This window comes from Bombus flavifrons, chromosome 15, assembly GCF_040668555.2.
Source record: "Bombus flavifrons isolate JBK064 chromosome 15, iyBomFlav1_principal, whole genome shotgun sequence".
Classification (NCBI taxonomy): domain Eukaryota; kingdom Metazoa; phylum Arthropoda; class Insecta; order Hymenoptera; family Apidae; genus Bombus; species Bombus flavifrons.
In genome coordinates this window covers 11,341,686-11,354,587 of record NC_138456.1, presented here as the reverse complement: position 1 = coordinate 11,354,587, position 12,902 = coordinate 11,341,686, and the positions used below count along the sequence as shown (strand labels likewise).

At 35.4% G+C, this 12,902-nt stretch overlaps 2 protein-coding genes and 1 non-coding gene across 5 annotated transcripts in view; 1 reads left to right on the top strand and 2 right to left on the bottom strand.

Annotated features, from left to right (window-relative positions):
• Positions 1-7,407, top strand: part of LOC138187412 (ribosomal protein S6 kinase alpha-5) — a 51,432-nt gene extending 44,025 nt beyond the window's left edge. For all 3 annotated transcript variants that reach the window (XM_069128165.1, XM_069128164.1, XM_069128166.1), the window contains exons 3-6: positions 916-1,134; positions 3,080-3,195; positions 3,790-3,990; positions 4,812-7,407. In XM_069128165.1, coding sequence (XP_068984266.1) covers positions 916-1,134; positions 3,080-3,195; positions 3,790-3,990; positions 4,812-6,857 — 2,582 coding nt within the window. In that variant the 3' untranslated portion in view covers positions 6,858-7,407. The remainder of the gene's footprint in view (positions 1-915; positions 1,135-3,079; positions 3,196-3,789; positions 3,991-4,811) is intronic.
• A 4,342-nt stretch (positions 7,408-11,749) lies between these two features.
• TRNAR-ACG (transfer RNA arginine (anticodon ACG)) lies at positions 11,750-11,822 on the bottom strand. Its single transcript has one exon. It is a non-coding gene; the product is annotated as a tRNA-Arg (tRNA).
• Positions 11,823-12,101: 279 nt separating this feature from the next.
• LOC138187442 (UPF0488 protein CG14286) lies at positions 12,102-12,902 on the bottom strand. The gene is made up of 2 exons (XM_069128233.1): positions 12,754-12,902; positions 12,102-12,619 (listed from the first exon to the last, which is right to left on the bottom strand). The coding sequence occupies exons 1-2, from the start codon at positions 12,772-12,774 to the stop codon at positions 12,125-12,127; spliced, it is 516 nt and encodes a 171-aa protein (XP_068984334.1). The 5' UTR covers positions 12,775-12,902; the 3' UTR covers positions 12,102-12,124.

Sequence of the window (12,902 nt, the reverse complement as noted above, 5' to 3'; positions counted from 1 at the left end):
TACGATGGAGAAAAATCGTTTTCTTTGCTTTTTCCTTTCCGCGTTTGCATTCAGATTAGCAAATGCGAATAGTACGGAGTTTAAATAATTTAATAATAATCGATAGTTTAAACAATTTAACGAGCAGACCGATTGTCCATTTCGAATTAAAAAATCCTCGTTATTGAAACATCTTGTACGGTCCCGATCAAAGTTTCGTCATTTATGACCACGTTAAAGATCGTTTCTATTTAATTGCTGATGTTAGAAACCATCTACGCGATTTTAACGGAACTTCGCTATTTTTACTAATTTATGGTTTCGCTGTTTATTTCGAGCCTGTGCTTAGAATTTTATAAAATTCAGATAATAAAATAAATTTCTATAATTTTCCACGTTCCATAAATTTTTGAAGATCGTTTCTATTTCTTCTAGCTTTCAGCCGAAAAACGTCCAAAAATATTGGTCAAAGCTTCGCCGTTTCCCATCTTTCCGCTATTCACAAACTTGCATGTCCGAAATATGTATCAGTGCAAACCACTCGATAAACCAATCTCACTCGTCAATCTAAAAAATCTAAAAGTTGAAATTCAATTTCTTTGTTTCTCTCACACCAACAGCTTATCGACACGCCGTGTATCCGAACCAAAGATACACCGAGTCCACTGAAATTTTGTGACAATACGCCGAAGTTAAAAAGGAGAAAGAGAAAAAGCGATGATATGGAAGCAAGTCTGAGCGCGAAATTTCCGTTCGATTAATAATCCAGACGAGATTCGTAATTGTTCTATCGACAAACGTGTTTCTCGCTTAAAGAACGTTTGACAGTTTACGAGAAATAAAAACACGTTCGAATACGAATAATACGAATAATCGTGACATAACTAGCGAATTAGGTCATGATAGAAAGAATCAAAACGAAAACCTTTTGCACAGCTTACGGAAAAGTGTTCCTGGTGCGTAAGAGAACGGGCGCCGATGCCGGTCGACTCTACGCCATGAAAGTCCTGCAGAAAGCGTCGATCGTGCAGAAGAAGAAGACAACCGAGCATACGAAGACGGAGCGACAAGTTCTGGAGGCCGTTCGTGACAGTCCTTTTCTGGTTACACTGCATTACGCCTTTCAAACGGACGCAAAGCTCCACCTTATTTTAGGTAAGTACATTATTTTTCTTGAAAATTATTGAAAGAAATATTCGCCAGAGATATAGTTACAACGGGGATATAGTTACGAATAGGGAAAGTTCGAGTACGCTAGATTCTCAATTCAACTCAGTTTGCGGTTGCTACGTCGAATAATCGTTTGATAGCTTTTCTAATCTTTGTAAAGGGACTATTTTCGCGTAAAATAAAGCACGTGCCTGCGATATATCGCTCTATAGCAAAATATCTATTCCTCTTGAGATAACAATAAAATAGCTGACTTATTTAGTGGTCGTGGCGCGGGAAGCTCTATACGGTATTTCGTTTTGATAAATTTTTCCAGTCTCGATAAAAATATATAGCCACTCGGTAATGAGCATAGTTATACAGCGATAATTACAATTAACGCGTAAAAGGAAGTGCACTATACGTCGAGTAAACAATTTTAAGTACAACTTGTTAACAACAGCAAATATTGGAAAATTGGAAAGAGAAGAACGCGTTTTAGCGTACATAATTTAAGTCAATTTAAAGTGTACTTTTGATGTGCAAAAACGAGTAATTAGCGATGTTAAAGTACATGAGAAAATATTTGCTTCAAAGAGGATAGGAAATGGTCGGTCTATCGAAAAAATGAACAAACCTTTTCAGCTTCAACAACAGATCAGATCAGACACGAAAGATTTTTAAAGTTTCCACAACTATGCTTTACATAAAATATTTTTATACGCGTCCTTTTATTCTTTATGTACGCTGTTACAGTGGCGAGTATGTCATACCGAAAAAAGTATCTAAGAAAGCGAAAGAATGGACAGCTGAGAAGGTTTTTAGATGCTATCCTGACATCATCGTTGAGTCGTCCGTGCAACATTGTGCTTCCTCCCTCGTAGAAACGTGTAATCACTCGATGATTTCGTCTTCTCCTCAATTATTTTTCTTTAGATGACATCACAATGTACGAATTATTTTTGTTTCGCAATATGTAGGTCGGCTACTGTAACACGTTTCCGCGAGTCAGTTGTCCTTTTATTCCAATTTACATGCATGGAAATTCATTAACGATAATATTTAAACGTTTATGTCGATTTTGAAATATGGACTGTTTCGCGAAGCCCCGATATCGAAAATAAATTATTCATATTGCAATTAATATTTAAAACGCAAACTTTTCCGAAAAAATTGTACGTTTTATACGAATCTTGTTTTCGGTATATTTTTTGTATAGATCTTTTGTTCAGATTTCCAAATAATTTTAGAATATTGCAGATACTTTATTGGAAGTAACGGTAATTTCTAGTATAAAGACACGATGTAGAACTTTTTAGAATATCTATTTACGTCTTCAAACAAATACTCACTTTTACTTTAAAAACGTTTGAAACGACTCTACGATGTAACAGGGACATTTGTAAATATTTCTCAGGTTTGCACATTTCTTAAAGATCTAAAACAGCTAAAAAGTGATATTTGAACACGCGAATTAGCATTAATTTTCTTGCGCAAAGTATTTCTTCGGTAATCCGTTTTGTTAAAGAGAGAGGAGGACAATCGACGAAAGAGAACTATCGCTAGTTATCAAAATATCCAAAAATAGTATCAGACATTTTCTATTCGTCAGGAGAACACGATTGAATTCCAAATCTCGCATGCGGCAGTTTTATCAATGAATATTTCATGCCTTACAGCGTTACAGCCCAATATCTCGTTGACGAGTGCTACGGAAGATAAATAGAGAAAATATCGTTACACGTTTCGCTGGTTCTACAGGCAATTATCTTTTTCTATTCTTTCTATTCCTTTCAATCTCTTCGACGTTCGCGATATCTTTTAATTTGAAAGAATTCACCGATGATCGAGGAAAATAAATATTTCGCGAAGAGATTCGGTCGAGTCGAAGATCGTGTTCTCAGGCGTGTTGTCTAATTTGTTGAACGATAAAAATTTCCAATTTTTACAGATTACGTGAGCGGTGGAGAGTTGTTTACGCATCTCTATCAGCGAGAACATTTCACCGAGGACGAAGTGCGAATCTATATCGGCGAAGTTATTTTGGCGCTGGAACATCTACACAAGGTAAGTATCGTTCTTCTCCAGCACATTTGAAAACTTACGCTACTTAAAATAATCGATTTAAGGGAATTTGTCTATTTAAAGATCTTTTCTTTTAAAACTCGATGTATGGGCGAGACTCGCTACGCTTGTCAGAAATCGAGCAGTTCAAAATACCATATAAGAATCGAATAGAAGCATACATGATTTTATTTGAAATTTCATTTTCGAATCGAAAAATTTAAACGAACGTTTCATTTTAAGCTTCGTCTTAACGTCGATCGAAAGAAACAAAGCAATTAAATTACGTTTCGCGTATCTCTTATAGCTTGACGATCGAACTAAAAGCGATCGAATTTTTAATCTATCCATATCTGAACTATTCCTAGTTATATCTCTCTTCTAATTTCATTTATACTAAACTTATTTGCGTACGTGATATCTACTTCAACCGTGACCCGCGAGATTACACGAAAAGGAAAAACGAACGTAGTCTCGAATTTTGCAGTCCCATGTTATTGCGAATATTTGCGCGTTACATGATAAATTATTAAAATATTCCATTCTTATCGTACAATCTGATCGATGGAACATACAATGTTGCCTTTTCTGTTGCAGTTGGGTATAATTTACAGAGATATTAAGCTAGAGAACATTCTGTTGGACAGAGAAGGTCATATCGTGTTAACAGATTTTGGCCTGAGCAAAGAGTTCCTGCCGCACGAAAGGGACAACAACGCCCGTGCTTACTCCTTTTGCGGAACTATCGAGTACATGGCACCGGAAGTGGTACGAGGGGGCTCAGCGGGACACGATATTGTAAGTCAGGATGAATTTACGTCACGATTTGTTCCCTTCGTTCCTGGAACTTCGTTATCGCGCCCGTACTCCCCGCCTGTCAGATACATTTTTATCGATTCGTTATTCTTTCTTCTCTGGTTACTTGAAAAAAAAGAAAAAAAAAAAAAAAAGAAAAAAGAGAAATGTTAAATTTGATGGAATCGGATTGTCGGAGAACGAGAAAATCGTCACTCGGTAGTTCTTATTTCGTATAAAATGTTACGAGAATGAAACATTTGTAAATCTTGCATTCTCTGCAGCCAAAGAATAAAGTAGGATTTATGTAACTTGTAAATACCGTGAGAAGAATCATATAATTATAATAATCAGAAAATGCGAAGATCGCGTCGTATAAGCACACAGTGAGAAAGATAATACAATTAGACTAATTAAAAAATATAAAGATAGTATAATATATACACGAATAACGGATAGAAGAAATCAAAAACTAGAAAATCTTGTATATTTAAAAATCAAACAATTGTCGGGAACGGAAAGACAAGCGCTAAACGAACGATTCCATCGATGATAGATTCTACTTATCGGAATAGGCTTCGTATTTAAAAGTTTGTTAAATTTTTAATAACTTGTTGCTACGAATATTAGCTTTGAATTTATAGAACGTTTGAGAAAGCGATTTGATTTTGATCGATGTCGAGTTAGTTTTTATCGGGTCGCTCAAATTACTGGAAAGCAGTGCTGTCTTCTTACTGTAGTAGCCCCTTCGGTTTTGAAATTCCAGGAACAACAATCTGTTGAAAATTTTCTATTCTAAATATCTATTGATGGTCAATTTGCAGGCGGTGGACTGGTGGAGCGTAGGCGTACTAACGTACGAGCTGCTAACCGGCGCGTCGCCTTTTACGGTCGATGGCGAGAAGAACACGCAGCAAGACATTTCGCGTCGGATATTAAAAACAGAACCACCGATGCCGAGCCACATGGGTCCAACGGTTCGAGACTTTATCCTGCGTCTTCTCGTGAAAGATCCGCGACAACGACTCGGCGGAGGTCCAGGAGACGCCAAAGAACTGAAAGAACATACTTTCTTCAAGGAAGCCCCACCACCGTTTAGCTGGGAAGCTTTAGAAAGGCGCGAAATCACTCCGCCTTTCGTTCCTACAATTACTCACGAGCTGGACACCAGCAATTTCTCGGACGAATTCACAAAAATGATCGCAACCGACAGTCCGGCCGTGGTTCCGCCCAATTATGACAAAATTTTTAGAGGTTACTCCTACGTGGCGCCATTTATACCGGTTGGAGACAATGTCCAAATAGTTAGTAAAGACATAATCGAAGAAGCCTCGACAGCTAGTACAGAGTGTGAAATACCTTCATCGTCGGACACGCTGGCAGTGAGATTCGAGGAGTCCTCGTTCTTACAGGCCTACGAATTAGACCCTCAAGAGGAGGCCTTAGGAGATGGTAGTTACTCGGTCTGTCATAAGTGCAGACATAAGGAAACGTTGGAGGAGTACGCTGTGAAGATTGTCAGTCGCAGAGTCGACTGTGAAGGAGAGATCAATTTGCTGAGTACCTGTCAGGGACACCCAAATATAGTCAAATTGATCGAAGTCCATGAGGACAAATTGCATATGTACTTGGTAATGGAATTGTTGTCTGGAGGAGAACTATTGAGGAGATCAAGGCCATTTAGCGAGCAACAGGCTAGTAAAATAATGCGGCAACTTGCCTCTGCGGTTCTTTTTATGCACTCGAAAGGTGTGGTCCATCGAGATCTCAAACCAGAGAATATAGTATTCGCACATGAAAGCGAAGATTCACCAGTGAAGATAGTAGACTTCGGTTTCGCCAGGATAAAACGTGGCTGTGAGCCTCTACATACTCCCTGTTTCACTCTTCCATATGCAGCTCCAGAAGTGATAGCTGAACAAGGTTATGACCAGAGCTGTGATCTTTGGAGTCTGGGTGCTATACTGTATTCCCTACTGTCCGGAGACCCGCCATTTAGTACAGATTCCCCAGACTTGGCCACCCGAATCAGGGCAGGTGAGATCGATTTCGATAGCGAATCCTGGAGTCACGTGTCTGACCTCACCAAACAGGTCGTCAAAGGCTTGTTGACCGTGGACCCGAGCAAAAGACTGACAGCTAGTGGCCTGGTAAATCATCCTTGGCTAAACGAATCTAGTTCGTTCGAAGTAACCAGTTCGGTCGAAGTATCCAGTTCGGTCGAAGTATCCAGTTTGGTCGAAGTATCCAGTTCGGTCGAAGTATCCAGTTCGGTCGATCAAACCACTACGGACAATTTGAATACACTATCAGAGAAGCCGGAAGGATTCCGATTGCGGGAAGTAGATGGTGCCAGGCTTGCCCAGCGCCGGAAATTGCACAAGCGTTCTACTTCTAGTTCTGTATCGTCATCTGCCTCTACCACTTCCTCCAGTCAGTCTGTACAGCCTGTTCGACCACCCAGCACCGTAACTAGTCTAGCAACTTCCGCCTCACCAGCGCAACCAAGCGCCTTTGATTTTGGTGAAGACAAGGTAAATGAATATCTCAGCTCTTTGTCTTCTTCCTCCGATTCGAATTCGCCAAGGATCGTGCCACAGGAGTCATCTAACAAACGTAAACGAGACGAGGATGGGGTGACCACGTCGAAAAGACTTGCAAGATACGCACGATATATACAGGATTATTACAACAGTACTGGCCCCGTGACTAGGTCCAAGAAAAGAAAACTAGAGAAGCAGACCGAAAACGAAGACAACCTATCTACGACAGAGTCTTGCGAGACAAATCAGGTGGACTTTAGTGAGACCTGTCGGAAACAGAAGACAGGGAAACGACCCAAAACGTTTACCACTGTCATCACGGAATAAAAGTTCACGCCAGCTTTTCTCCGTATCTCTCCTATGTATATTGTATGCATTTTACGTAATGTGATGTCGTTATCTGCCTTCGAAGCTCGAATCGACTCGAGCAACACACATTGCGTCATTCCTATTTCCGGGACTTCACCCGTGAACTATTTGAATCCTATACGAGTTCGTCATTTTGCGACATTTTGATTTTTATCATTAACATAGGGTATGTTAAAAAAGAATTTAGTTTTATTCTTTGATTCTTTAGCATTTTAGGTAATGTCAATTGACACATATTAAGATTATGTAGAATGTATGAGATATAACGATAGAATTAAATCGTATAACCCAATAAGGACCAATGAAATAATGCAATGCAATTATATAAATGCAATATTATTGGAAAACGTATGAAAGTGATTCATACATTGTTTTCTTAAAATACAAAGTATGTATCAAAATAGTATTTTGTAAAAGTTCACTACATAAATCAAAGATTTAAAATTTCCAGGATTGAAAAAAAATAGTTTATCATATCGTTATAAATAGTTAAATTTCTTCACGATTCTTAAGATTGTATTATGTACGCGAAAGAAGAAATAACGACGAAAAGAATATTGCCCAGATTCTTAGAATTTCCTTTCCGTAACATAATATAGAATTCAATAATAGGTTAACATGATAATGTTAATTAAACATTCTTGTAAGCAAGTAACATTTCGTTTTGTTGAGTATAAGAAAGGTTTGAAGTAAACCTTAAATATATTTAAGATACTTTGATGAACTCGTACAGGGTTCTAAATGAAGTGTCCCAAGACGACACTGTTCCTTATCGCAATTTTTAAATTATTGTAGATACGTTTAATTTTATGCCATGTTTAGGGTTACGTATCATCGAACGAAACTACGAGAGATAGTATTTTAAGTAGAAAATAGCGAGAATACGTGTTCCTGATCTTTTGAAGCCACTCTGAATGTGGATGGAACTTAACCTAAAAAAGAGTATTCGTCGTTCTTAGATTACAATATTATTATTTATCCTATTAGAGGAGCTTCAAAACCAAACGAATAGATAATTTCTATTCTTGTCAACTATTTTGTAATAGATTATACGCATTATCATCCTTTTTGTATTAGATTTTTCAACCATTATCAATTTTCTATGGGCAAATATCTGATCAACTTATCGATACTGTGTATGTGCATGCAGAGTGTCCTATGGAACAAGACGTAGCGTTCGAACGATAGAAGATAGAATAAAATTTCATTTAGAAAAATTGAATGATTTCGGGGTATCATCCGGTGCATGTGTCTTCTTCCAGTGGGACGCTCTGTATAATAAAGTATCAGATTTAATTCATCTCGTCGCGGGGAAATATCGATTTGTACAGAAAACACTGAATAAAAGAAAACGAAGATTCTCGCTCAAAACGTGACGAAAAATGGAACGGTCCCTCGAGATCGATTCCCTGTAGATTTATTTCCTTTCTTCGCGTTATCTGTGATCAACCATGTATAAAAATGGAAACAAAATGAAAGAAAAGAACAAGAAAGTCGTCAAAGTGTTCGTCGACTTTTCTTGATCTTCGCTCTATCCCTGATCCTTCTTAGAGGAAATTAAAAGGTAAAAGAAGGGAGTAGGAAGAGGAAAACAGAGGAAGGCGTAGAGAGAAAGAGGAAAAACGACTTTGCGTAAAGACTTTATGTAAAAAGAAAAAAAAAAAAATTCGATTCGTGAAAATCACGCATAGAAAATGTGCCTCAAACAGACGATTTATAAGGCGTGTGTGAATATGGTGTACACGCGTTTCAATTTTTTTTTTTTTTTTTTTGGGGAAGAAACAGAAGGATCTTCGTTTGTTTCAGATGAAAAAGGAGGTTATGAGAGGTTAGGAATGATAGAGGCGCGTGTATTCTCTATTTATTGTATCGACGCAAAAGTAAACGTATTGTGTTGTACGCGTCGATTATTATTATTAATTATATACATAATATATATATGAAAAAAAGTATACACACAGACTCAAATCCAAACGGTTCTGTTTACACTAGCATATATTATATCGGATACATGCTATTCTTGTACATTAATTTTTAGCCTTGAATCTTTATAAGAAAAATATTATATACAAGAAGAAAAAAAAATATATATATATATATACTTATACACACGTGGTACACACACAAAATCATATACCCGTGTACATTCTACATAGAATGTTAAAAGATAGGGTTGATCGAAGTCATTGGGTATTGTAATGATTAATGGTACAATGTATCGATTATATTACGATTTCTTCGTTTTGTACGAATGTGTTTTACGTATTATTACTTTCATTGATTATTTTTTCCTTTTCTTTTCGAATGATAAAATGATCGTGTGTATTATGAAAGGTATATTAACGAATAGATCATCGAATTATTTGTAATGAAATAGACGAGTTGGAGGGAATTGCACTTTGTTAGAAAACGTTGAAATTGAAGGTAGTTGAGATTTATTTTCGTAGTCTACGATACTGTTTCGTGTGATTCAACTTCTTGCTGCTTCAGAAATTCATTGTATAAAAAATTTATTTATATTTTCTGAATGATACGTATTTTTTGTTTACACATAATTTACAGAAATAAATGTTTTGTTCTTTTAGTTGATTCGTCGCAGCAAGAGGTGAGAATAAGTATCATTGAGGCACGAAAGAAATTTAATTCTTTCATGCGTGACGATAGTGTGTTAGTTTTCACTGTTTTTTATTACAAATTACAATTGGTTATGCGGTGACTCATGGATATGTTCGAGTCCAGAGCTTTTTAAATTTAATTCTATAAGAGTAAAACTCCAGACAGACGATTCCACGTTAGAAAATGAAATGTGTAATACAGTTATTAAGTATGATTTTTCCCTTTTTTGAGAAATTTCAATTTGAAAGTTCGTGGGAACCCCATTTAGATCAGTGTCTTTTTAAAAATAATGTGTATATTTGTGTTTTGATGATGTTTTCAAAAGTTAGTCTAGAAGCTCATAAAGTCTCGTATAGTAAGGGGATCCACTTACTTTGTTTATTCATTTTATGACGTGGAATCATTTGGTAATACTTTTTAATGTTGCTATTTATAGTTTTATCTTTTATACTTTAAAATTTATAACCCGATATCTTCCAAACCTGTTACATCTGCATCTTCCATACCAAAAATGACGTATAACTCTTTAAGTAACTTCCATCCATTAGTTTAATGTAGAGAGTAAACTTTAATTTGCGGTTAGTTTAATAAACATACGAACAGATCTGCGAGTCACGATGTATCGTCTTAGTGTGTAAGCTGAAAGAGAAAAGAAGGGTGTTGACTGCTGTGAAGAAAAAGTGCAACGTTAAAGAAATAATAATAAAAAATAAAAATAAAAAACGATATAGGTGAGAAAGAAAGGATAGTGAAGACTGAAAATGGTTGTACACGGACTCAGGGAACAGAGAGACACAACCAAGGACATAAATTCTCTAAAAAGAAAAAAAAAATCGATTATGAAAAGGATGAGAGCGTTCCACGTGGATGGAGAAACGCGTGCTTCTACCAAAGACGACCGAAGTAAAATCGCTCTGCAAAGACCAAAAAAATCAAGGAAAAGTCATGAAAAAATCAACAAAAGATATAAAGAAGAATAGAAAAAACTTAATCTTTTCGAAATATCGCGAGGCGTGTAAATTTTTGCTGAATCGTGTGTGATTTTCCAGGCGTAACGGTTAAACATATAAATAAAAGAAGATAATGAAGAAAAAGAGGGAAAGAAAGAATTATTTAAATAAGAAATGCATAGATATATGAAGAATATTATATATATATTATATATATTTAATATAAGACTATATTCTAGAAGATCATATTTCTTTAATAAGAGGATATTTCTATTTAGGGATCATACGAGTCATTATTGAGTCCTTAATAAGTTGCAATCAGTTGGATCGTATCGAGGAGAAAAACTGATTTTTTCTAGATACAATATATCACTGTTATGTTATTAAAAGTAATTAACAGAAAGAGATGGAAGGTGAGGAAGATAAAAAATAAAAAAGCAGAGAATTTGTAAAAATATGTATATTTGTACAGGGCGTCGAAAGAGTCTAGTGCACATTATTTTTGATAATTCGAAATTAATCGAATCATCCATGTCAATATGTTCACGTTCGTTAGGTTTATGTTACGATGTTCGTTGAAATAATAACTCATAGCATTTTTATTTCATTCGAACGATGGCTTGTACACGCGCAGTAGAGTTCGTTTCTTTTTTTTTTTTATGTATATGTATTATATTATGTTTTTTCGCGAGAGAAAGACCGAGAGAGTATTCTTCGGCAACATGTGTTCTATTGTTCGTTGTTTCGATCGGGACTTTTCCTCTGTCCATAGATAAAATTGTGCGATAGACTTTTCAGGCATCCTATATACATATATTATATATAATTATAGCTTCTATTATACGATAAAGAGTGCTGTTCTGCTGCTATAAGTATGTAAGAGAGACGAGGTACCTTTGTTACTACTGGTTGTTAAATATATCATAACATAATATTTATTTATATAACGAATTTTTTACTCGCTTCATATATCCCAGTTTTTACGGTGAAGATCTTTGTTAAACGCGTTTTCAAGTATATTATTTTATTTCGATTGTATCATTCGTTTGAATGGTTTTTGGAAATTTTGGTATTGTTCATTTCATTATATTTAATCTTGGAACAGTTTTCTTACTTCTGCTTTTTTGTATTTTTATTTATTTTTTTATGAAAATTAAATTCTACCTTGCGTTGTAAATACTTGGGTCCTTTGGCTTTATAATTTTGAAATTTGAATCAGTAATATTTTATTTGTAGTATCTTTAGTTGAACAAAAATTTGTTCGATGGAAAAAAAAAACTCAACCGATCCTGCCAGGATTCGAACCTGGAATCTTCTGATCCGTAGTCAGACGCGTTATCCGTTGCGCCACAGGACCCAAGTTGCTAACAATGTCTATTATTTGTAAGATAAGGATTATTTATGAAAACATTTTATTATGCGTATTCTTTATTTAACTTTAATTATAATATAATAAAGGAAATTCAATTAATTTCCAATTTAAAATAGATTAGGTAAACAAACATAGGCTAACGAAATTATTTGTAATGCTATGTTATCTTTGTTTTTAATACTTTAATGTTTTTAATACTTAAATAACCAATTCAGTATGTAATAAGAAATCAAAATTATAAAAGGATAGTAATAATAAAAGTAATAATAAATATACAAATGCGTATTTTATTCCTTAATCTCAAAATTAAATCGAAATACATTTTGTACGTTGTCAATAGAGTTCAAAGAATGCGTCACAGCCTGTTTTTCCTTTGTAGATGCAGAAGCAGCCTTCCTTACAAATACATATTTCCTATTCTCACTGGGCAGAGCCATAAACTTGATAGAAGACGCTGTTTTGCCAAACTTTTGCTCGTCCAAAGCCATTTTTTCTCTGTAATTCCCTAAAGTGCTACGCATTATTTGCCTCTTTCTTATCAGAGGTGCAGTATTACTTTTTAGAATATTTATATTTTTATTTAAGTCGTGTGCCTGCCTCTCAGGAAGCTTTCCAGTGCCCAAACATATTTCTAACTGTTGAATACACCAGCATAATTCTACTTCAAATTGATCTTCAGCTTCCTGGCTCAAACCACTATTAGTTTCTACACCAACACTTGCTGAATCTGCCAGTTTTGGTGGTTCTGCGTTTTTTTTATTTGCTGTCGGCTTCTTAGCATTCTGAAATTAGCGTTTGTTGTAAAGTTGTGATTATTGTTATTGTTAGTCATGATTTAGTCTAGGTTAGAATTAATAAAACATATATTTTCTTTTGAAACGTATAGTAATGGAAAACGAAGACCAAATTGATATACCGTTCTAGGTTTTGGAGGCATCTTTTATTATTGAAAATGGAGTAGTTCGGTATTTTGTTTTAATTACTGAAGTATTTTTGGTTATGTAGTCTCTGGTAGAATTCCTGTGTTGATGTTGTTAGTCATTGTTGTTACTCTAAGTTTTAGTA

Bases quoted from the DNA above. Each gene is read 5' to 3' on its own strand.
- LOC138187442 (XM_069128233.1), bottom strand. From the start codon at position 12,774: ATGCCTCCAAAACCTAGAACG. The intron at 12,620-12,753 runs GTATATCAATTT...CGCTAATTTCAG, and splicing joins TGCCTCCAAAACCTAGAACG to AATGCTAAGAAGCCGACAGC.